This window comes from Oreochromis niloticus, linkage group LG16 (assembly GCF_001858045.2).
Source record: "Oreochromis niloticus isolate F11D_XX linkage group LG16, O_niloticus_UMD_NMBU, whole genome shotgun sequence".
NCBI classification, from domain to species: Eukaryota; Metazoa; Chordata; class Actinopteri; order Cichliformes; family Cichlidae; genus Oreochromis; species Oreochromis niloticus.
Genome location: NC_031987.2, coordinates 19,699,237 through 19,722,519, shown reverse-complemented (window position 1 = coordinate 19,722,519; position 23,283 = coordinate 19,699,237). Strand labels below are relative to the sequence as shown.

The 23,283-nt window shown below is 40.2% G+C and overlaps 2 protein-coding genes across 3 annotated transcripts; both read right to left on the bottom strand.

The window, feature by feature from the left end:
• Positions 1 to 1,653: 1,653 nt before the first annotated feature.
• gpr156 (G protein-coupled receptor 156) lies at positions 1,654 to 23,010 on the bottom strand. Of its 2 annotated transcripts, XM_025903949.1 has the most exons (11): positions 22,275 to 23,010; positions 18,305 to 18,378; positions 13,977 to 14,129; positions 10,551 to 10,678; positions 10,349 to 10,469; positions 10,154 to 10,264; positions 7,770 to 7,895; positions 7,427 to 7,522; positions 6,804 to 7,040; positions 5,957 to 6,115; positions 1,654 to 4,529 (listed from the first exon to the last, which is right to left on the bottom strand). In XM_025903949.1, the coding sequence occupies exons 3-11, from the start codon at positions 14,115 to 14,117 to the stop codon at positions 3,201 to 3,203; spliced, it is 2,448 nt and encodes an 815-aa protein (XP_025759734.1). In that variant the 5' UTR covers positions 14,118 to 14,129; positions 18,305 to 18,378; positions 22,275 to 23,010; the 3' UTR covers positions 1,654 to 3,200. The 2 variants fall into 2 exon arrangements, with proteins under 2 accessions (XP_025759734.1, XP_005457930.1); XM_005457873.4 differs by lacking the exon at positions 22,275 to 23,010 and having other exon boundaries at positions 18,305 to 18,580.
• Positions 10,809 to 13,930, bottom strand: LOC102076709 (zinc finger protein RFP). Its single transcript, XM_005457872.4, has 2 exons — positions 13,027 to 13,930; positions 10,809 to 12,596 (listed from the first exon to the last, which is right to left on the bottom strand). Exon 2 carries the CDS (start codon positions 12,592 to 12,594, stop codon positions 10,942 to 10,944), a length of 1,653 nt encoding a protein of 550 aa, XP_005457929.1. The 5' UTR covers positions 12,595 to 12,596; positions 13,027 to 13,930; the 3' UTR covers positions 10,809 to 10,941.
• Positions 23,011 to 23,283: the final 273 nt, after the last annotated feature.

The following is a 23,283-nucleotide window of genomic DNA, read 5'->3' as shown; positions in this document are numbered from 1 at the left end:
CTTCTTTACTCTTAAGATTAGGCTTAAAACTCTCCCTTTTTCTATTAAGCTTATAGGTAGGGCTAGATCAGGTGACCCCGAACCATGTCTTGATTATGATGCAATATTGCTGGGGGACTTGCTAAGATGCAATGAGCATTTCTTCTCCTCTTATCGCTTTATGCTACAGCTGCATTTACATACCACTACAGCATGGCATTAACTTTTTTCTTCTCTCTGCCATTGTGTTTTGTCCTTGTCTCTCCATGATCTTCTTTCTCTGTTCTCTTTCCTCTTACCCTTGAGAGGGCTGTATTGTCAACTGACATAATGTATGAACGATTTTCATTAATAATAGTGAAGCTGCAAGGAGCAGAGATAGTGAAGGTGGATTAGTTTAACTACACTGGGTCAAAAATCCAAAGCAACGGACAGTGCACAAGAGAGGTGAAGAAGAGAGTGCAGGCAGGGTGGACTGGGTGGAGACGAGTGTCAGGGGTGATTTGTGACAAAAGCAGCATGAGTGAAAGGGAAGGTTTACAAGATGATAGCTGATGGTAGGTTTGGAGACAAAGTTAGAGAGACAAGGATGAGAGCACTTGCAGAGGAGGGATAATAGATATATTTTAAAGATGGAGCTGCGAGGCTGGAGGAAAAAGAGGAAGATCACAGAGAAGGTTCATGGCTGTGGTGACAGAGGACATGCAGAGGGCTGGTGTGAGGAGGAGGATATAGGGATAGCGTGAGAATGAGGCAGATGATCCACCGTGGCGACCCCTAAAGGATCAAAGAAGAAGAATGAGGTGTTAATAAATGAATGTTGTATCACTGAGTCAAAAAGATTTAAAATAATCTAGAACTGTAATTTATTACTGATCTATAAAGCAGTTATTGTTAACAAACTACCAAAAAGGTTGGAAATGGTGCAGTTTATGTTTGTCTGGTGATGTAAAATCGCTGAAGGTGTATCTTGTTCTTTTCTGCAAATGCATGTGAGTGTCACTAACTGTACTGAACTCTAATTATATGTGTGCTGCATTTCCTGAAATGGCAATAAAATATATTATATGCAGAATGCAGAAAGGGCAGGAAAGTCTTTCCCTGTTCACAGTGATACAGTTGCTAGTGTATCTTTTATGCAGGGGTGTGTGTATGTGTATGTGTGTCTGTGTGTGTTTTATTCTCCGTATCAAAGGGAGTTTCTCCCAGGCTGGCCTTCAATGGTTCATATGCAGAACAGAGAGCGGCAGCATCTTAAAAGCAGGCAGCTGAGCAGAAGTAACACAAGACACTGTTTTGCCTTCATAGCAACACCTCCCCCGGCAAACACACATTTCCCCATTAGTGGAGGGATAAAATACGAGAAAGACAGAGAGTAGATAGCAGAAGGGAGTGGAAGTGAAGGGCAAGTCATAAAAGAGACATGAAAGATAAAAGGGAGAAAAGGCTTTTGTCTGTGTTTCGGGAAAATCCATGAAAATGTGGTGAAATCATGAAATCATGGTGGAGATTAAAGTGATGTAGAGCCTGGCAAATGTTTTAACTCAGGGAAAATGTTGCATTTAACATGGAAATCATATAAAGGTGAGGTTTAGTATTTAACATCACGTCAGCACTCACATTCACAGAATGCACATTGTAAATTCAAACTCAGATTCAGCAAAGGAGCATAACAACATTTTAAGGAATGTTTATAATAAAAGAAACATAAAGTAATTTTGGGCACCAAAACATCAACAAATAAATACAGAAATAAATACAGAATTGCACAATTGATAATAGAGCGCACATTTGTTCTGTGAAAACCTTTTATGTTGCATCTGTTTATGTCATTTTTCACTATTGTGTCTCTTCTGTCAGTATATTTTGAGAACTTATATGAGTTGACTAATAAAGCACCTGTCTACAGTTCTGTGCAAAAGTCCTGATTTTTTCAGTTCATAATATTTTGCTGGGAAAAAATGAAATAGGTGCAAACATAAATAGAAATACAGTATATAAGGAAAGAAACATAGTTTGTACAAGTACGACGGCCTTTATTCTTTAACACATGCTGGACTCTCTTAGGCAAGCTTTCTTGTAATTTCTTTAAGTAGTCTTCAGTAATAGTTCTCCAGGCTTCTTGAAGGACAAAAGTAACTCTTCTTTGGAGTTTTCTTGTTCATTCTCTGTTTAGATGATCTCTCATTGCTTCAGTAATGTTGATGTCTGGGCTCTGGGGAGACCAATCCTTGACCGATAGTGTTGCATTGTGTGCATTTCTATCCAGCTATGTTTGTACTGCTTTGGCAGTATGTTCGGGATCATCGAAAAATGAAGTCATTGCCAATCAAAAGCTTCCAGGTGGTATTATATAGTGGATCAAAGGCTGATGGTACTTTTCTGCATTTATCATTCTGTAGGCACTCACTGTTGCACCTCTCTCCTGATCTCCCACATATATGTTGAGGAAAACTTAAACTATGATTCATAAGAAATATCTTGGGCTGATAGCACTTTGAGAATCAATTTGTTGGTGCAAAAACTGTTTTATATCTGTCAAAATGTGTTATCTTTGGCATTTTTTTTATGGATTAAAGAAGTGGAAACAAATTGTGCATTTTGGAACGGCTGCTAGTAACAAAGTGCCTAAACATACAATTTAAAATATTTTTTTTGATAAGTTGTCTGTTATCATTGTCATCAAACACTTTTTATGTTTGAATTATTCAAAGGTAAGTGTTAAAAAGATTAACAAAAAACAAACACAGAAAAAGAACATTCCTCTGGAAATGGTGAGGCCCAAGGACTCGTGTAAAAATGAATGAAAAAGCAGCCAATGTCCAAAAGCGAATGTCCTTCAGAACCACTTAAAGAATTAAAAGAAACTAAATATAAATAAATGAGTAACTCAAGGCTTTTGCACAGTACTGTAAGTGTCAAAGGTTTTCATCAGACAGTAGAAATAGTAATCCAAATAATACAAATAATGCCACAAGGAACTATAAAAGTAAACAGCATCATGTGTTTTTAAGCTACAAAAGTTTTAGTCTTATAAATCAGTCACTGTGACCCATGGTGCAACACAGAAAAACACCAATCTCTGGAATGTAAAGTTCCTATACTGTAAGCTACTGTCAAATGTCCCTCCATCACAGAAATACATCAGTTTTAGCAACCTTTCTGAGGATATTCATTCAAGTTGTGGAACTGGATAAATGTGTAAAGTGCAGTAAACGTGTTCATACGAAGGTGGGTTTGAGGTCTTCTTTGAATACCACAGGGCGTGGGGAGCGGTAGAGGCTCAAGTAGTCATCATACTCGCTGTCAGAGGAGTCTGAGGAGCTGTCTGAGTACAGGAGGGAGCCTCGCTGCAGGCAGGAGTCACAGTAAGGACGGTGGTAGTAGCAGTAATCTGTTGAGCTGCTGGAGTCTGAGTCCGAATACCCACAGGAGTCTCGAATGTGTCTACGGTGCTGCTCGTTATCACCGCCTGCTCCCACATCCTCTGGAGCTTTACGGTTTTGTTCTTCACAATGCAAGACCGAACATCTCGGGAGCCTTGAAACACACCTCTGACATGTTCTCATTACTTCATGCACTTTTCCGTCCTCCTCCTCCTTTCCCTCTTCAAGGTCACTGTTGTGATGTGGGATACAGTTATCATCCACAGTAATATCTTCTGGACTTTGGAGCGCACATGTGTCTCTTGCTCTTGCACAGCCAGGAACCTCAGAGCCTGTGTAGAAGCAGGGAGAAGCTAAACCTCCTCTAGAGGTGTGAAAGGGCCGCCGCCTTTTTCTCATGGTGTAAGGTGAGATGCTAGGGTAGCGAAAGAGTGCAGGAGAGGGAGGGGAGCAGGGTGTCCGTGGGGAGAGAGGGGAGAGTGTAGAGTCTCTGGTCAGCTTTTGCTGAGAAGGTATCCTGGGCACCTGATCGGGAGATCGAAGCGTGGTTTCCATAATTGCATCCACGTTGAGTTCCTGAAGGATCTCCTGCAACTGTTCGCTACTAACAAAACCAGCTGGTTTGGTATTTGGTCCCGCCTGAAGAGTCAGGCCACTATAACTACCAAAGGTTTCAGCCATAGAGGGGTTCAACCCTCGTCGGGACTGTAGAGAGGTCACAAACTGAACTGTCTCCTCTGCTGTCCTGAGTAAACCCATAAATGGGAGGGATGCGTCCCGTTTGAGAGCAGATGCATTGTTTTGAGTTTCACAAGCAGGGATTTTGGTGGGGAGAGGGGAGGAAACAGAAATGGGAGCGGAGTAGTTTGAAACAGAGGAAGGAGCAGAGGACGGTGTAACAGCAGATAATGAACCATGAGCAGCAGTGAGGTGAGGGGAGAGAGCAGAGGGCGAGAGTGTTGATTTAGTGTCTTTCTGAGATTGAGAACAAGTAGAGGGGCCTTCCGACTGGAGCTCGGTCGTCTGGGTGGAGGAGGAGTTGAGGTTAGTGGCAGAGGAGTCCATGTCTTGGTCTTCAGGGTGCTGGCTCGCTGACATGAGTCTCAAGAGTTTATCCTTGGCGTTGTTCACCTGCTCCTGAAGACTGTCAATCACGGCATTCTTCTGAAAATTGTGGTGATACAGAGAAGTGAAAACATTTTGACACATACTGAGAAAACGTTGCTAGAAAAATCTGCCACTATGAAAACTTGGCACGCATCAGTTTCCTGCCTTTTGAATCAATATAAACAGAACAGTCAAGCAGTGACAGAAAGGCGTAAACATATGGTTAAGCAGCTGGTGCCACTTTGATTCAGCACTGACTCAGCCCTGTTTCATCTACACCACTAATGAAGTAATATGAAGGTGTTAGTTTTATATATTGTACTTTTTTCACATGGATGTGTTTATCACCTAATTTTGACATTAAGTTAGTCTGTTAAGAGGACTACCTGCAGCTTCAGGATGTAAACTCTTTAAATTTGTTTTTGTGTTTAATATATAGACCACTACTTGACAGTGCATCACACATATTATTATAGATGAGGAACAAAGACGTGTCCAATACAGAAGCTGGTGGGACATCATAAGTGCCTTGTACCCTATCAGAACTGTGCTCTGCTGCTCCATTTCTATGTAATTTTATTAGGTACAAAATAGAAACTAAACTAAAATAAAAAAGACTCGACACACTTAGCTTGAAATAACACAATCCATTAAATCCATTACCTACTTTATTTACAAAAACCTTTGTCTCAGATAACTCTGAAAACTCAGACCCTCTCTCCCACAGTTTGCCTTTTCCCTGTCTTCCTGTGTTTGCTCATAGAGGATCATATGATTGTTAGGGTTACTTTCTAATACCCGAGTCTTTACCTTACTGTATAAAGCACATTGAGGGGACTATTGATGCTGTATAAATAAAGCTGACCTCCATTGAAATTTTTGTTATGTGTTAAATAGCCTGGAACATGTTTTTTCACAACCATACGCACACTATACAGAGAAGTGAAGCATAAAGTTGAGGAAAATTTGAGTACAGCAAAGTGGCTGCATCAGTTTGAAACACTTAAAAAAAAAGCACTAAATTGCAATATGTGCTACCGCAATACTCAAAAAATGACAAAATGTTTAAAATCACAAGCTTCCCACTTTGTAGCCACGCCCTGAAGCATACTCTGTTCTGTTGTTGATTTTACTCCAAATGTTACAGTTCTTTACTATATAAACATTATGCTCTATTTAAAAAAGACAGTGATTGATACCACAAACCAAACAAGGAAGTTTTTACTGAGATCATAAATAAGAGAAGTGATGTCACTTCCCCATATTCTTGCAACCAGAGGAGTCACCCCCTACTGGCCTTTATAAAGAAAGCACAGGAGAAGAATGAGAGGAATGGAAAACCTAAATCATCTGCAAAAAAATAAAGATCACCTGTCTTATAATTAAATGAGAAAGTTCTACTGCAGCTTTATATGAATTCTAACTTGAAACTAAAATGATTTCTTACTGAATGGCTAATTCTGAGAAGAAAACAGTAACATTACCTCATTAAGGAGTTTCTTCATTGAGCTGTTTTCCCCCAGCAGGTAGAAGATTTCATCCTGACTGTACACAGATGGCTGACTCTTACTGGGGCTGCTGAAATACTTGGCCATCTGACTCGGGTTGTTCTGATCTTCTTCAAACTGTCGCCACTGGGTCAGCTGTATCGGGGCAAGTGAGATATTTTAGAGATTTGAAAAAAATGTAGTTTGTTACAAAAGTTTTTAACCAAAAAAAGAAGATATATTATCAGGGTCATTTGATCTGGAATATTGACCAGGTGTATTTGCACAAACTGCTCACTGTTTAGCTATTTCCTTCCGTTCCAGAGGAGATGAATTCCTTTACCGTAACAAAAGCCCTCTGCTAGACTCTTAGAGAGTCATAAACCTGTTTGCGACAGCCTACGTAGTTTTGACTCATAAACACCTTGTGTGTGAGTCACCCTCCACTGACAGACATGGAAACCTGGCACACATAAAACTGCATGTGTGAGCACCGCAGTCACTCACAGATTTACTACTTTATTCAAATGAAAAAGAAAAAGCTGCCATTCACGTGTCTATTTGTCATCCGTCTGTATATTTAGTTTCTGTCTGTCTGATTGAGTCTGTTTATTTACTGCTGGTTTCTAAACATAGTATTCTATTATTATATAATCAGTTTATCCTTCACTTTAAGTAAATACGTTTGCCAAAAAAAATCCCTCTGTACACTGAAGCATCATTGTGTTCGCAAAAATGAAATGGACAATCAGTAAACATAATACTTCTAGACACGATAAAGTTTATTTTCCAAGTTTTCTGTTACGCAGATGCTAAAAAATGGAAAATGACATCAGTGTCTGACCTGAGGCACAAACAGCATGCAGTTTGTAGCCAGCGTACAGATGAAGATGGCTCCAGCCACAGTACTGTAGACCAGGTTGGGCCAAGTCTGCAGGAAGATGGACACGGGGATGGCAACGGCGGAGGAGCAGGTGACCAAAGTGACGCATGTAATGATTGTAGGAGACTGGTTGACCGGGGGATGGCTGACATTACTTGTCAGTCCAGCTAGATAAGTGCCATAGAGGAGAAGACAACCCTAAAGAGAAACAAAGTAAAGACAAAGGGCATTCAAATAAAATAAAATAAAAAATAAAGAAACATGGTGGATAAAATAACCATTATTATTGTTTAAAAATGATTCATCTTATTCAAAAGTCTTTCAGATGTTAGGTTATTTAATACTTGAGGTCTGAAACTATCATTTACATATACATATATTCAGTTAAGAAAAGCACTTGCAATGGTGTGTTTTACATAATGCAAACTGGAGAAAACTGTACAGCATACAGAATACTGCATACAGAAAACACAGAAAACACCACGTGAAAGATAAATTATGCCATCAAAATAATGCAAAACTTAAAAATGTGCATTTAAACATTGATACAAATGTATAATAAAGTTTGAATATAGACTAGTTACCTTTTGGACAGCAACAATAATGATCCACAGATTTGAGTACAAAGAAGAGCAAGAAACCAGCTGCGACAACGAGTAGGAAACATCTCTTTCTCTCACCTACATCATCAAAGGAAACAATGCACCATCAGAGAGTTGATTTATTTAGCTGTCATCATTATGTATGAGTTTGTCATTTTCTCGTCACAAAATCAATTTTTTCCTGCAATCTCATTCAATTTCACTTTCCATAATTTGACAGCAAAAAGCATTCGGGTGAGCATTTAAGTGCTACGCATTTTGGTTTTCATCATTCTTAATGAAACCAAGTCATGTTACAGCTTCAGGAAATGACCAATAATCCTACCTTGACAACAGCTCCCATAGATCGTGAGCACCTGATGGGGTCGGTGAGGTTCCAAGCAGTGAGAATCAGCATGTCCAACAGGATCAACAGAGCCACCATACCCATCAACTGGATGTCCCTGATTATCTGACATATAGAGCATAGTCCCCAGTTATCATTTCACCAGTGCAGCATTTTCATTCATGTAGAGACACCTCGATTAAGTGGCACAATTATCAGAGACCAGATTGGATATGCACAGTAAAGAAATTTATAGAAAGCAAAACAAGCTTTCTCTCGTATCCATGGCCTAACCTGCTAGTTAAAGCTTCAGAAACATCTCTGAATATCTCCTAACCAATATAAATACCTGGGGCAGAACAAGCTTGATGAATCTGGTAAATAATAGAAGAAGGAAAGAAAAATACATAATACATACTGACTGTGTAAAGCAGCAAAGCACAAAAATAAAATCACTTATATTGATGATCTCTGCAACAAATGTAATTGGACATGAAATTTTTATTAAAGAAATTTTTATCAGCAAGGTTAGAAAGTGAGATGAAGCCAAGACGTGGCCATGGCGATTAGAGATGAAAGGCGATAATCCCACAAACCGGTGGTAAAGACCACTGAGGGCGTAACATGCTTCTCTGTGCACCAGCACATGTGCCATGCTCTTATTGTTTTTTCTGTCATCCTTTATTAACCTGTTCCCCTCTTTCTTTATCTATTCTTTATCCCTAGTGCTGATTGGCAGTGGAAGCTCACCTGCACACCTATTAAAGATGGAACATGGGGGGCTCGCAGTCTCTCTGCTCTTCCTCACCAGCACCAGCATTATTGCTCAGTTGTTCTTTTTTGCAGTTTTTTTTTTTTTTTATTAATTCCTAGTTGAGTTGGGAATTATTGGCAATCATGTTTTCAGTCTTGGCTTTATTACTTCAGCTAATATTAGTTTAAGCTGGAATCCGACTGCTCATTGTGTAGTTGTGTTTGTTCATGGTCTTCTTTCTCTGTTGTTTGTTTATGCTTGTGCTCCTATTTCTTGTTGTATCTATTTGTTTTATTTTTTAAAAGAACTGTTTTTGCAATATTAAACATTTGTTGAACTGCAGCAGTGTTTTGGCATCTCATATGTTAGGTTTCTTTGAGCCATGGATTTAGGGACCCTAACATGAGAGGCCCTGGGTCCAAATCCCAGACCAGCCCCCAAACATATTACTTTCAGCTGCTGTTTTATTCACAATAGATCTGCATGTTTGATTTGGCAGATTTTTACACCATATGCCCTCCAGAAAAAAAAAAAAAAACCTGTAGAAGTTTGTTTTATCCCAGAATCAAACTGTTATCTGAAGATAAACTACTATACCAATATATTACAGTGGTTATATTGTTATATGTTGGCCTTGGTTGTGTCTAATCTGTCATGGCTCAATTGCCTCAGCATGTAAGAAACCAGATTGTGAGTTGTCATAAAGATAGAGAGGGTCCAAGAGTGTAAGAAGGCTACTTGGCATAAGTTAAAACAAAGAGCCAGCAGTGATTAAAAAGTAAAAAATGTAAATGAAGAGCCATGTTAACACAAACAGGTACAGTGAACGGCCTTAAATACAGGACAAATACACAATTTGCTATTTTTTGCTACATATAATTTGACTGAAAAGCAGATGGCGTGTTTGATGGTGGACAGAGTATCAGCAGAAACTGATGTATCAATAAAAAAAACTGAATGAATTCAGCCTCTGCAGAAAGAAAGAAAAGAAGAAAACAGCAGCTTAAAAACAGCACAGTGCTGCATGATTTGCCAAAGATCATGAAAAGAAGCATTGTGACTATTAGTGAAAGCACTTTTAGTTAGAGTTACAACCAAATAAAAGCAAGAATAATACTTCAAGTAAGAGGAGGTCAACAGTGCTGGCTGTGAAACACGATTGCAAACAATGTTGGGGAGATGGCAAGTTTGTGCCCAGAAACTGAAGGAAGGTTGCCCTGCAGTCTTAACAAAGTGGACAGAGTGAAAACTATGTCCCCTAATTCAAAGAGACTACAACCGAAGTGTTTTAAAGTAGAAGGTCAAGCAACAAAAATTCCTCCAGCAAAGAGCAGCTGAAAAGAATCATCTGTGAAAAGCACTTCCTCCATGTCCAGGTGGATCAAATTTATCACCAAAACTACAGGCAAATATACAAATATATAAATATATATATATATATATATTAAAAAAAAGATGGAGTCACTAACATGACATTGAGGCTGGGGGCCAATATTTTTTATGGACTGTAGACTATGTAGTGTGTTTGTTTTTAATCGTCCACATCTCAAAGCATCTACTCATATTTGTGTACCGTATAAGATACTTCATGTATCCAACAAACCCAAGGAAAACTGAAGAGCATGCCTACCACTCTCTTGTCCGGCACTCGTTGTGTGAACACCCTGTACAGTCTCCATGTCTTCCCCAAAATTGGGCCAAACACCAGGGTACTGCCGACACAAAGCATCCACATGCGAGTCTACAGGAGAGAGCATGGTATGATTACCTAGCAATCTAACAACATCAACACTAATACAGAGCGGTGAAGGGACGTTGGACTCACTTGTAGCACAGCTATAGATGCTCTGCTTTCCTCGATGGCAAACAGGAAACCGCTGCTATAGGTGAGGACACTTCCAAAGAGAGTCAGGGCATTGAGGTTGGGACTGGACATCTTTACTATCCTAATGACATGACACACATTATGTTAAATGACTTCTGTAAGCTTCTATTTGTGTTTATATACTGCGTATGTTTCACTGTACCTGTTGTTTTTGAAGCGCAAGGTGAAAAGGAGGAAGCAAAATGCCAACAGGATCCCACAGGAGAGGAGCGTCCACACCACAGCAGTTAGCACCGATGAGAGAGAGCGCCTCGGGAGCTCTGCTGCCATCTGCACACACATACATGCAACATGCAAACATGCATCCGAATTATTAAACAAGATGCTCTTGTGCATCTGAAACTCTCATTTTTTTGAAATCACAGACACAAAACAATAATAATAAAAAAAAGAATCACGATTCATTTCGACAAACACAATTTTATTAAGCAACAAGTATTATCCTACAGAGTTGAAACTTTTTTCGGCACGGTTGAAATTTTAAATTGAAAACTAAACGAAGCATTCAAGTAGAGATCACAAGTTATGAAGTTTTAGTTAACAGGCAAGATTATGAGAGGTGCTGAGTTAACCCCGCCGTGATTCCTCCGCGGGTTAAAGTAGGGGAGAAGTCTGCTACTGAAGGTGCACCCAGTGAAGGAGTAGATGTGACAATGAGAGTCCACGTCGTAAAATGAAACCTGTCCCCAGCCCATATCCACATACACCCCAATTCTCTGGGGCTTCTCAATCAGAGGCACACATACAGGGCTGTTGCTGAGAGCCCAGTAGCTCTCATCCTTTCTCATCCCCAGCGCCCAGTAGCCTCTGTCAGGGTTTAGCATATTCCCTCCTTTTCTGGTCACCGTTTCAAGCGCAACTCCAATATCCCATTCTGTCTTTCCTTTCACCTCGACTTCATAGTAGAACCTTCCAGCGGAGAAGCCCTCCTTTCCCAAAACGCTCACACAAGGGTAAAATCGCTCTGGGTTGTCAGGGAGGCTGAGGGATACGTCACCGTGATAGACCTGCTTCTTGTTTTCAGACAGCACCAGCTTGGGATGAGCGGTATCGGGATCCAAATGCACATCCACAGCATATTGTTGAGCCTTCTGAAATTCGGACTCGCAAAGCCTCTTCACCTCAGCTTTTACCGTCTCCTCCAGCTGACACATTACTCTCCTCACCGCTCTCCTCACTATGCCCACATATTCAGTACTCTCTAAGCAGGTGTCCGACCAGTCTTTGGTGGCTGGCATTGTGGCGAAAGCTGGAAAGTATTGGAGAAGATAGAGATCATCGTCGGTGAAGGAGAGCTGCTCCAGTTCATCTCTCCTGCAGCTCAGCTGATCGATCTCCTGCTCCAGCTCCAAGATAAGCCTGCTGGCCATGCTTTCTACTTGCTTCTGCTTTGCACCAATCACCTCAGCCACTTCAGCCTGGCCTCTCTGGACAAGCTGGAACAGTTTGCTGAAGACTCGCAGACTCTCTTCAGTCTCCCTTTCTGTGTTTCTCCTGCTGATTTGAATGATTTTATTGATGTCACAGATTTTCTGCAGTCGGCGATGGATCATTTCTCCCACCTCTTTTTTTGTGCTCCCAATCTGAGCCCTTCTGTTCCGGCTCTCATCCACTATACGAACAGTCTGATGAGCCGTGTGGTCTTTCGTAATGCAGATCTGGCACACGTACACCTGGTCAGTGTTACAGAACAGGTCGAGCAGCTTTTCGTGCTGCTTACACACCCTGTCTTGCATGTTTATCATGGGCTTAATCAAGCGGTGTTTCTTGAAGGTGCCTAGAACGTGATGGGGCTCCAGATGAGTCTCACAAAATGACGCCAAACAGTCCAGACAGGATTTAAAAGCCTTGACTGTTTTTCCAATGCATACATCACATGAAACCTCTCCTTTGTGGCCCTCTGACTGATCCATACCACTGCTCTCATTTTCATTTTTCTTTTCCACCAACTCCTTGAAATGAGAAGCCACCTCCGATATGAAGGTGTTAACTTTGAGGTCAGGCCGCATGTACAGCTTGTGCTTGCACATGGGACACTGAGGCATGTTAGAGCTCTGCCAATATCTTTGTAAACACTCCCTGCAGAAGTTGTGCCCACAAGGAGTGGACACTGGCTGGTTGAATAAATCCAGACAAATGGGGCAAAGGAGCTGCTCCTTGGACAGCACACTGCCAGCTGTAGCCATATCTAGAAGCACAGAAAGAAAAAAAACAGGTGGTGTTTTATGGAATAAGTTGGCTCAGCTCCTTGTATTTTTGTCTTTCCACTACAGTGTTAGGGACAGGAACACTTGGTGCCTGGTGGGCTGTCCACGTCCACAAATAGCAACAAATGCATGGTGTTAGATTTCATCAAAGGGTATTTCACTTTAGCTGAGCAGTTTTTATGTCAGTTGAGGTCATTAGAAAATAATAAATAGAGACCATAAAGACACTGAACTAAAGGATAATACTATGTTTGAATACTATTTTGTCATGGAAAAAATTACCATAACAAAGAAAACACAGCGCAGCTCGCTGTTCTTCCCTCCCTTGGGTGAGGATGCTATACACTCTCTGAGACCCACCCATGCATAAATTAATATCAGAAAGCGAAAGAAATCAAAGCGATAACTCACCTCGACTCGTTGTGGCACGGCAAGAAGAGAAAAGCTTGTTTGTGTTCCTTTGACACAGCGTCTCGGCTACTTTAGTTTCTATTTGGAAAGTCCCATTAGACTTTCTTTGCCTGCCTCACGGTGCTGATCTCCGCTGACTCGTCTCTTAAGGGCACCAGTGACTGAGACGATGCTAAACATAGCTTCAGTAGTCCACCCCTATTACCTTTCGGGATATGTACCATTCAAATAGCTTCTCGAGTAGGATAGTATCACATTCCTAGTTTGCTTGATGTGTTTATTTACACGGCTCAGTTGTTCCATTGACCAACAAACCAATATTCACAATCTGCTTTTAAAAGTGATTTAAAAAACCATTTTTTTTAGGTTTTGAGTGAACAAATTAATCAGAAATAGTTTCACTCCTTTTACCTTTAGGCATGCCAGCACTTTGTGATGTCAAAAGAATCTGTTTACTGTGTAAATGCAGGAACATGACATCTGGATAGTCTAGATACACAGATGTGTGACAAGTTAAAGGAAAAACTTACTTGGCCACCTGATCTGACGGTAAGAAAAGTCCTGTTGATTTATTATGCTGTGAGAGTAATTTACTGGCATTGCAAGAGTAATTGTAAATCTGTACAAAGTTCACCCTCACCCTTATACTTTGGTGAAACACTGAGGGGTTGCTGACTGACTGCATGTATATTAAAACAACATGCATCATATTCTATGGCCTTCCTGTCAAGAGCTCTAAACCAACTGAACACCTATGGGAGATTTTGGACTGACAGCTCAATCATCTATCATCAAAACCCCAAATGAAGGGATATCTTTTGGAACTATAGCGTTTGGCGTGTCTTTTCCTTTAATTTGTCACCCATGATTATACAGTATGTGCTTTGCATTGTTATATGTTTCATTATAAGTATATATATTAACATGAGGGAGTGACAGAGAGAGGTTACCGTGCTGACACTGCATAGCCTCTGCAGAACGTCGAGGCCCTCCTGCCTGTTGACTCCTGATTGGATGAAGCAAAATGGGGACTCGCACTGGGAGCTGCAGTTCAGCTCAGGCTCCATGATTGGCACCAGTCCGTCCACCATCACAAAAACATCCTGTTAAGCAATCAATAGATTTCACAGATATGATGAAATGGAAAGAATAAACACGCTGCTCTTTGTGAAAGAAAACCGAAAACACTAAAATCACTTAGTCCTGTTTTGTAATAACATTTTTACTGTATAATTATTTATATTACTAATGGACCAATGTACTAAATTCCACAAGATAAGATACTAAAGACCAAGAAAACACTTTTTAATGGCATTTTGCTTCTGTTTCCAGGTTTATTATTCACCTGACAGTTGTAGGACCTGAAGCCACCACAGTGTGGTGCTCTGACAGAAACCTCTGAGAGGAGGAGTGACAGGGACAGAGACAGTCATCGTGCATTGTATAGATAGCACCCCAAACAGAAACAGGCTTTTTAAACAGACAAGAATATTAGAATTACTAGAATATATATAAGAGACGTTATTAGGCATTAGTGGTATTTCCAACTTTAAACAGGAACTCTGTTTCTGCTTATCCTCAGTTTTTACCATCACCTTGTGATCCCAGAGGTAAACTAGCAAACAGTGGACCACAGCCTGTGACAACACACATGCTCACATTTACCAGGCAAAGGAAAAAGGAACAGCAGAGCTAATTTAACATACCAAAGTTAACATTTCAGGGTTAAGATTTCCCCGACAGCCAAGCAATCCACAATTATACCTTTAATTTAAAGCATCTGTAACTGAAGAGGTAAACTTTAAGGCCAAACAACAGTTTGTCACTCTTCTCGCAGGAATTTTTATGAGGCTGCGCTGGGCTGCACTGACATGTTGCACGCTTAATTATGCGGCATGGTCTCACCTGATACTGTGAGCTGTAACTAGGACAGACGAGAGTCTGATCGTTGTAATCGCTGCTGTGACTCAGCCACATGTTGCTAAGACGATGTAAGACTTCTTGTATCGATACAAATTGGCAGACCGGTGGGTGTTTATGTGAGTAGAGTGCTATTAGGCATCACACGTCTCGCCTTTGTCTGTAGAATGACTAAGGTAACCTGAAAGGCTCTGGGGCAGTTCAATTATGGGATCAATCAAAATGAAAGTGGGAATTGTGCAGAAATAGTGTAAAAACATTCTATTTGAAAGCTCCTGAGTGAAAATGATTAAGCAGGGCTGACAGTAATGTAAAGTATAAGGCATTTCCAAATATTAAGACTGTTTTCAGAACAAAGAAGCCATCTCTTCAATATATCTAGGAAATGTCTGGAGTTCCTGTTCATATCCTTTCGTCACTTTCCAAGTTTAGATCACAGTTCTTCTTCTTCCTGCAGGAAAAGCTGTCAGAGAGAGGCATTTCCGCTAGTTTTTTCTCAGAATCCTGCCTCTGTAGCTTTCAGCTTAGGCCAAAACCCACCACCCTGCAGATGTCAGCAAAGGTCGAGCAACATCCAACTGTGAGGGGGGTCACAGTGTAAGCAGGGAGAGCAGTGCTTGACTCCAAGCTGAGTTTGGTTTTATGGACATGTTTTGACAGTTCAGAATAATCATGAGGAGTGTCTTTTGAAGTCCTGAAGGCTAAACCGCAAGTAATACCTGAGCTACCTGTAGCCTTGATTGTCTTACTTTAAACATGGGATGGGCCTAATGGGCTTAATGTGCCTGCAGCATGGCTTTCACTTTTGCACTTATAAGTTTGTCTTTAAAAAAGAAATAAATAAATAAAAAAAAAATTGTATGCAGTGATTTACAAATCTTTTAAACCCCGCCTTTCACTCGCTTCATACACAACATATCAGATATTGAGAACAGTTGCTTTATGGAAAATAACAGGAGATTTTTGGATGTGACAGTTTGAAACTGATGCCAAAAACACATTTCAAAGACGTTGGAACAGGGATATGTTTCCCACTGTGTTGTGTCACCTCTTCTTTTCATAACATTCTCACCTTTGGGAACTACAGAGACAAATTGCTCTTGTGAATGGCATTTCCCCCCCAGGTGTGCTTGATATGCCAACAGAATCAAATATCAGAGCCAATTTCATGACAAAAATGTTTTCAGCGATTGACAGCACTGGACTCCAGGCAGGCCAGTTCAGCACCCAGATTCTTACTGGGTCTGTGGTTGCAAGGCTTTAGCTGGAAAATATGGTTCAGAACCTAAAACCTGAATATGCTGTTTAGTATTAATGGGTCCTTCACGGTAAGTGTCACAGACTTTGGCTTGTATCTGTGCAATGATAGTGTCTGCACCTGCCTGTTTTAGACAACTCAGACCCAGAGAGGCATGTAGTGTTCATGGTATTCTCTTTGCATGGTAAAACTTTTACTTGTATTTCTGAATGCAGCAAAAACTGTGCTCACTCTCAGTGGTTGTTAGAAGTGTTCCTGAGCCCATGAGTTGATTTCCACCATATTTCTTTTTCTTGTTTAATGCAAATGTCCAAGAGCCCAATCATTAACAATCAGTCACTTTTGGCTTTTTTCCTTTATGTGCAAAGATTTCTCACCATTCTCTGAATTGTTTAATAGTTTTATGCACCACAGAAAATGAAAATCAAAAATTATTTCTTACTTTATGTTGAGGACTATTTCCAAGTCTTTTGTTGCCCCAAGGTAGTCATTTTTAAAATGTATTTTATGACATCTCCATTTTAAAAAAGCAACATTGCCAAGTTGAAAATTATATTTATTCTTCTTGCATTTTAAACTAAATAGAAAACCACAGCCAGTAGTTTCACATGTTTGATTCTCAGATTTCTTTTTACACCAGATTCCCTCCCTGATACAACCCCAAAGGGATTTATATCTCCTTCCTGGATCGACTCGGGAATGTTAAATTTGTAAACTTAATCTGTAAATGACACTATAGAGCCGTAGGTTAAATTATTTAAGAATCATCGCAGACTCGCTGCCTTAGCATAAATAAAGAAATAAAATAAAGTGAGTGTCTTTACATTTTGGTAACAGGGGTGTACAGTGCCTCCCTTTAAGACACATTTTCTTAAATTCGGGAATATTCTCATTACTTTTGGCAGGCAAACAAAATAGAAAGAACAAGTCCTTTAAAACTTTTATTAAAAATTGGAGTAAAGCTCATTCATTGTTCTGTCAATCACTCTGTTCATCTTTTAAGATTAGAGTGTTGTAACCATCAGATGTAAAGCCCGGTTCAGGGGCCATTATTGAAACATTCCTTCATAGTCAGTAATCCGTTTATAAGTTTATTCTCTAAGCTGATTTAGAACGCAATTACTGGCACTAAAATCCCACCTCAGGCCATTTCTGGGCACATCATCCATTTTTTTGTAGGTTCTGGATGATATATTTTACAGAGTCATCAATTACATTCATCAAAATGTTATCAAAAGGTATCTTTTGTCTGAAAACAGGAGCAATTTGACTATACAAGCAAAAAATCTTATGAGTTTTCAGTATATCAGTTTAAAGTTTACCAAGGAAAACTATAGAGAAGCATTATGTTATTAGCCTAACTATTTCATCATTATCATGATATAACTGTAGATATAACATACAAGGATTGCATGTGGATCCATGCAAGCATCATAGCAAAATATTATGTCATTATTATGGAGTGTTTTTTTCTTCTTCAGATAAAATCCTTTCTTATAGAAAACAGCGACTTCTAGTCTAAACACAATACACATTAGAGAAAAAAGTATATTCACAGCCATTTTCTTTGGTATCAAGTATTATTCAGTAACTTTAAGTAGTTTAAGTAAAGGTGTCTTGTATTTTATTTATATGGTGACACAAACTACACGATCACATTTGTCCTTTTTTTCATAAAATGCTTGAATATGCACATATTTTACGGTATGATGGAGAAAAATAATATTATTGGCATTTGATTTTAGCCATACCCTCCTGACTTTGCAAAGAGCATGAACTGAATGAAACGTGCGTGGCATCACTGCTTTGTAATGAAGCACCAATAAAAAGAGAAACAGATAACAATAAAATAAAGTGACGAAGAAATCGCTGATTTATGAGCATTAAAATTTTGAATATAAAACACCTGTACGAGATCGCATAAAGAATATAAGCCTTCCTCCGGCTGTGAAATGCGATCCTATCCGGTAAAAGAGCCGACCGCTCATGGCTGTAATTAGTAGGCTGTACAGTAAAGCAGCCAATTTGTCAGCTAAACCCGCTGAGAAGAAGAAGAAGAAGAAGAAGAAATAATAAAATAATGACTTCAAAAGAACAAACCTCGGTCTTCAAACCGCACGCAGGATCCCATTGCCTCGTCCCGTCTCGGACTCCATGTCGCCAGACTCAGAAACCTTATGATAATAAAAACTGAAAATAAATGAAAATATAGCTCCTTATCTAACATTGCTACATGGCTTTCGTGGCCGCACACTTGAAACGATTCCCGCCCGTCACTCCGGAAAGAGCCCGTCACTCTGGAGAAGTTCAGCAGAACTCTGGAGTCCTCTTTTGCGCACGGAGGAAGGGGAGGGCGCGAGTGTGAGCGAGTGTGTGTGGGAGATACCACACTCTCTCTCTCTCTCGTTCCCTCTCTGTTTCTCTCTCCAATAAAGCGAATTCAAAGGGTGATGCGTCCAGGATTGTGACAATGTGGGTGCAGTATGGTACAGGGGGCCCCTTGGGGACCTGCGTGTGGCAGATGGGACAGGGCGGCGCGCTCTCTATCCCCAGTACAAATAAATAGAGTGAAAACAGCGCTCGTTTTAATGGAAAGAGAAACACACATCATCACTGTTAATATTAGTGTTATTTTTCTTCCAAAACAGACGTTTATGACGGATGGACGTGAGATCGCCGTGCAGGCTGATGAAGACAGATTGAGAGAGTTTCTCTGAGAGCTCAGCGAGCCTCTGCAGAGGTATGTCAGCATTTATTCAGCCGGCTATATGAGACATAAAGGTGTTATTAAGACGTCACTGAGATTTACAGTGCGAGCCTACATGGCGTGTCATTCCTGATAAGGGAGTGCCACCACTGAGAGCTGTAAGTGGGGAAACAGAGACAAACACAGATTATCAGAAAAAGAAGAATATGGGGATATCCGCTCATGCATCCATCTGCCCCCATTAGTCCCATTCACACGGTATACATTTTCCTCCCATGGCTGTATTAATCTATAGGCTCACTGCTTTTCATTTTAAAGTCACTTACTCTATATTAAAACTCTGTATTGACGCATAGCTCCCTATTATTTCAAATAGGCCACGGTACGTGTTTACAGTGCACCATTGTTTCAGGTTTGAAAAAGCTTTGTGCTGCTGTGGCCTTTCCCCGGAATTAAACATATAAATTATTCTGGCATCGAAACTACGACAAACCAGATTTTCCAAAACCAGAAAGCTTACAACAGGGGCCCTCCAGCAGTTATCCCAAAAGTTGGGTTTCATTTTTCAGACTAACTTCTCAGGTGGGAACCAGGTGAAACGCAGACGCAAACATATTTACGCAAACAGGATGGAATGACTGTTGTGCACAATGAACGCCCAAACAGCTTCCGGCACATTGAGTGTATTCTTCAGTAACAGCATTGTTTGGTACTTTCAACAAGTAAATATTTCAAAGAAGAGTAATTCAGTGCAGACTTGTAGTCATGAGAAGAAGAAAAAGATAGTAGTTGTTTTTATTCGTTTTTTGTTTTTGTTTTTTGTAAATTGCACTTAAAAAATACAAGAAATTCTCAAATTTGTTGAGTAAAAACACATTAAACACGATGTAGGCACTTGACATCCAGCTGAGTCATTGCAAAAACCCATTGTTTATTTGGGTCTTCTTTTGAGCTATATTACATTGTAATATGCATTGTTTGGAGGATGGTTTTCATGTTAGTGGCTGTTGCCAAACTGTTGGTTTTTAATATGTTTTTAATATCGCCGGGAGAACAGGTTATTATGAGGATAGCATGTTAAAAAAATGTAATTCAACATCATGTATTGCATTAAGGACAATTAGGTGTTCATTGGAGGCTGGCAATATGACCTTCTGAAAAATACAGTACTGTATTAATACAGTACAGACTACAGTACTAATCACTTGTCAGTGTAAGAAAGCTTTAAAAAAGAGCTAGAGTGGAATATGGGACGAGTGTCTTTAAACTCATAATTTTTCTTGCGAGCTAAGCTCAAATGACATCATGTCAGTAATCCACTGAAAGGCTGAAATGCTGTCACCAGCTCAGTTACACCCAAAGTGTGTCGATCACTCTCAGGTTTCCTTCAAGATCAGGTTCAAAATAACTGCAGCAGCAGGTGGACTACAATGATGCTCAGGTTACTGGGAGCTTGAATAATTGATCTGAGGACAGGGAGGGGGCTGTTGCCCATAAAGCAGGAGTCAAACAGACGAGGCTGAATGGGAAGGCGAACTGGATGAAACAGGACACATGTTGTTCCACTGAGGTTAACATTAAGATGTTATAATTACCAAATTAAGGTATCAGTAAGAGCCTCTACCTTTCTCTGCCATGTTGTGCACATGTAGCAGCTGGAAGTCCACCAAACCAAACAAAAAACAAGCAAAGCTTAAAAGCTCCTGACACACCATTTCCTGTTGAACCACTCCTGAGTGCACCGCTGTTTCCTGACATGGAAGCATCTGCATTTGTGGTCCAACATGTGACCGCAGCACCAACAGCGTACTGTGTGGGTGGAAGCACATTGTTCTTCGTGTGAAGCATCACAATCTTTTTTTTTTTTTTACAGCTACAAGCTGTCCTTCCCTGAGCCCGGACGCTCCCCCGTGACATGCCCAGGTTTGCCCACTGACATACCGGGAGACAAAGCCCTCTCTGGAACACCGCAGATCCTCCTGCAGTGTTGCTATGGACCTGGATTAGAAACTTTGAATCAAAGCTCCCAAGCAGGTTCCAGTCATGGTGTTTTTAATGCAGCGGATTATGATAATGATTAATGTGGTAGCTGTAAAGCATCAGCCTACACGCTTGTTAAAAAAAATAAACAGATAACAAGTGATTATGCAATAACTGACAGCTAAAGTTAAACAGTTTTAAAGACTCCTGACGCATTAGGGGTTTGTTTACTCAAATAACTCTTATTTAATCAAATTCTCATTTTAGCTCCATTTATGGTCTCCATCTAATCATTCTCATTTTCATCGTTAGCTATATTTAATTGGATTTAATGCTTTCTGTTATATAATTTGATTGATTGTGTTTAAATTGATGTAACAATTTGTCAAAATTGTATGATTTCAGTTTTGAAAATCATTAATATTAACACCATAACTACTTTAAAAAAAAAAAAACAGCCTTTTAACCTTAGATTTACTTACAGCTTTTTACAGAATGTGAAACTGTAGATCCCAAAAAGGAGTTTGCTTTGTCACCTTTATGCAGTCTTTAAGCCATTTGATCTGTCGTATACACTTCTGACACTCAAGCAAAGACATGCAACAGTTTTAGAAAACATTGAAGCAGACTGCTGTTAAATGCTTTGGAAAGACTGAAAAAGTGATGCTTTTTTGCAGCCATTCTTTTCTACTACACATCATCAATGAAGGCAAGTATATCCAAAAGCTGCAGTCACATGTCCCTTATTCTGTGTGATTAGCTGCTGCACATGGTTTCTTTCAATGTTCTCGAGCATTTCTGTGACAGTGTTGGCTGCTGCAAACATTTGCCTGAGATGAATGAATAATAGATAAGTGATAAAAGAAGACTGAATGTGAAAACACGAATGGCTTAAAGAAAACAAAGGAAGGGAAGAAGCTATAAACCAAAAAAAACACCTTTGCTCAGCTCCGGATGGTTATTTACCAGCCACTTGTTCTTCTTACTCCCTTCTTGCTTCTCCGAACTCCAGCCTGATTTTCACTGTCGGCAGGATTAGCGGTATGACTTTGAAGACAAGGCTTGCTTATTGTCAGGGTGTCTTCAGTGTGCGGCTGTCATAAGTAATAAGTGTGAATTTGAAAACGATCGTGTGAGGTCTGGCACGCATGTGTAAAACATACTGGATTTACTACGAGCTGATATGGGCTGGTATGCCTCAGACTGTGGGGCATTAAGAGGATTAAAGTATAAAAAAACATGTAGAAGTGCTTTGATTTGTGGATCACCTGCAATGCTGTACTGTAACCAGCAAAGAGAGCTGTGCTGCATGAAATTCAGCAAACAAACAAAAATTATATATGTTTGCATTCATCCTCAGATGTGACAAGACGCCACACTTACCCTTCAAAGAAGTCTAAAACATCCTCCTTGCTGCAGATCCATTCCACTTGATCCCAGGTTTCAAAGTCTGTGTTCAAGCTGTATTTTACTTTCTGTGACTCTGCAGGGCTGATTTGACTCTGGTTTTGGTGACAGCGACTCGCCTCATCTGCCAGTCACAGCTCACTGTGCTTCATCACTGCTTGCATCTCAGGTTGCATTTGACAGCATCCCCTTATTTAACAGACAAGGTATGCCGCTGTGTGCATGCAAACCATAGACGTAACTCTGCAGTGTTGCCAGAGTGTTTCCTTGGTGTCTGCTGTTGGTAGAAGGGTTCGTGTGCAAGTGCTGAGAGCAGAAATGAGGGACAAGAGACACGCTGCAAAAACACAGGAACCCAGCTGTGACTTGCTCAAAGACCATTGAAAACAAACAAAATATGTGCAACCCTCTTTGCCAACCAGGCTTAAAGAAACAGTGAGGTGAAAAGAAGTGGAATGAGATGCCGAGGTACGAACAGAAACTGTGAAAAGAGGCGAGAGAAAGGAAAACAAACTAGTAGTTTAGCTGCCTTTGGCTGCTGATGTTAAAGGATTTGCAGATTGTGAGTGGCAGAATTCACTAGCTGTAACAGAAAAGGGCTCTCGGTATTCAAACACAAGAATGAACTCACCTTCATATGCAAATGAAACCTGGACATATTCAAGCTACAAAATGGAACGGTTCATGCAAGAAACACACACAAAGTCTTTAGGAGTCAGTGTTGTGCATGAGCACATTTTGAAAAGAGTATTTCTGTGAACGCTGACCCAAACAAGTTCAGTTTGTAACTAAAAAACAGCTTGAGCATGAACGGGTGCTGTGAGGTGCCTGTACGGCATTTGGTGCAACATAAAAAACAATGCAGCTTCTTGGTTTCACTACTACTAGTCAGATAATAGCAGCAACCAGTGATTCTGCTAAAGCCAATCCAAGTGAACATTTGAAGAAGAAAAACTCCGTTCTTATTTAACTTAGGCATCTGGAC